The sequence below is a fragment of the Myotis davidii genome, unplaced genomic scaffold (assembly GCF_000327345.1).
Source record: "Myotis davidii unplaced genomic scaffold, ASM32734v1 scaffold1250, whole genome shotgun sequence".
NCBI classification, from domain to species: Eukaryota; Metazoa; Chordata; class Mammalia; order Chiroptera; family Vespertilionidae; genus Myotis; species Myotis davidii.
The window spans coordinates 11,973-13,472 of record NW_006282196.1 but is presented as its reverse complement, the minus strand read 5'-3'; the positions used below and the strand labels follow the sequence as shown (position 1 = coordinate 13,472).

General features: G+C 65.9%; 1 protein-coding gene across 1 annotated transcript in view; it reads right to left on the bottom strand.

The window, feature by feature from the left end:
• The window catches only part of LOC102773666 (tumor protein p73), a 51,256-nt gene extending 49,924 nt beyond the window's left edge, over positions 1-1,332 (bottom strand). The window contains exons 1-2 of the mRNA XM_015569975.1: positions 1,274-1,332; positions 743-920 (exon numbers count right to left, since the gene is read on the bottom strand). Coding sequence (XP_015425461.1) covers positions 743-920; positions 1,274-1,332 — 237 coding nt within the window. The remainder of the gene's footprint in view (positions 1-742; positions 921-1,273) is intronic.
• Positions 1,333-1,500: the final 168 nt, after the last annotated feature.

Sequence of the window (1,500 nt, the reverse complement as noted above, 5' to 3'; positions counted from 1 at the left end):
CTGCCAGCAGGATGCCCAGCTGGCGGGACCTCAGGCCCTGCAGCCAGCGGGGTGTGGCCCCAACGGCCCCTGCAGCCCCAGCCACGCCCCTCCCTCCACCTCCCCCACAACTCAGTCCTGTGTGGGAGGAGCCCATGTCACCTCATTCCATCCGACCCCCAGGGGGTTCCAGGGGCCCAGGCAGAGCAGAGGCAGAGGGGTGGCTGGGGGTGGGCACATGACCACGTGCAGACCAATGAGAAGCAGGCCTGAGGGACTCAGGGCCCAGAGAGGGGGATGCTGGTAGAGCCTATACTTCCCCCATGAGAGGAGGCTGCCTGAGAGCAAAGCCACCATCCGGAAAGCAGGGCAGGAGAGGCACCTGTTTAAACACCTGGATCCAGCCATACCTGACTCACACCTGCCCCTGATCCAGCCATACCTGACTCACGCCTGCCCCTGATCCAGCCATAGCTAAGTTCACACCTGCCCCTGATCCAGCCATAGCTAAGTTCACACCTGCCCCTGATCCAGCCATAGCTAAGTTCACACCTGCCCCTGATCCAGCCATAGCTAAGTTCACACCTGTCCCTGGCATCTCTACCTGAGGGTTATGTGAGCTGATATATTTTCTGTTTTGCCCCTGAAATGCCCTGACAACCCCACAGAGCACGCAGAGAGCCTGTTTCCTGTGTCCGCAGGCTCCCAGGACAGGACGGTCCACCCTCACTGCCCACCCTCTGCTGGCAGCAACCCCACTCACCATGACAGATGAGGCGGCCATGCCCGGCAGGTGGAAGTCCATGCCGGCCTCTGCACCACACGCCCCCTCGTTGCTGCCCTGGCTGGCCTGGGGCAGGTCAAAGTAGGTGCTGTCGGGTCTGACCCCCTCGCTGCTGCCCTGGCTGGCCTGGGGCAGGTCAAAGTAGGTGCTGTGGGGCCTGGGGACAGGAAGCAGCGCTGTCAGCCGACTGCCCAGGCCCAGCCCAGGCTTGGGGGCGTGGGGAGCCTAATTCTCCTGCTCACCCCCCCACCGCCGTGAGTCCCAGGGACTCATGCCCGCAGCCTCCCCTCCCCCTCCTGCCTCCTCCCCTCCGTGCTGCCCTTCCAGGGCCGGTGTGAACAGGGAGGAGGGAGGGTCACAGTGGGCTCTGTCCCCTGGGCCTCCCCTGGCCCCGACCCCTCTGAAGGCTGGTCAGAAGGAAGCGCTCAGACTTTAGAGCTGGGTCCCCAGGAGCAGGCCGGCAGCACCCCAGCCCGCCAGCGGGGGGGAGGGGGGGCAGGAAATACTCACAGTGAGTTCCACAGGTTCTCAAAGGTGGTTCCCTCGTCGGGGGCGGTGGGCCCGGACATCTTCCCTCTGCAGCAGGAAGGGTGGCAGTGAGCTGGGGCGGCCCCTGCGTGCTCCCCTCCCCCATTCCGCGAGTGGGCCGGAGCCCGGCCTGGCAGACCTGCAGGCCCCACTTCACCCCGGCTGGGGGCGGCCCCGGCCCGAGAGGCCTTCTCTGAGCCGCCACCTGC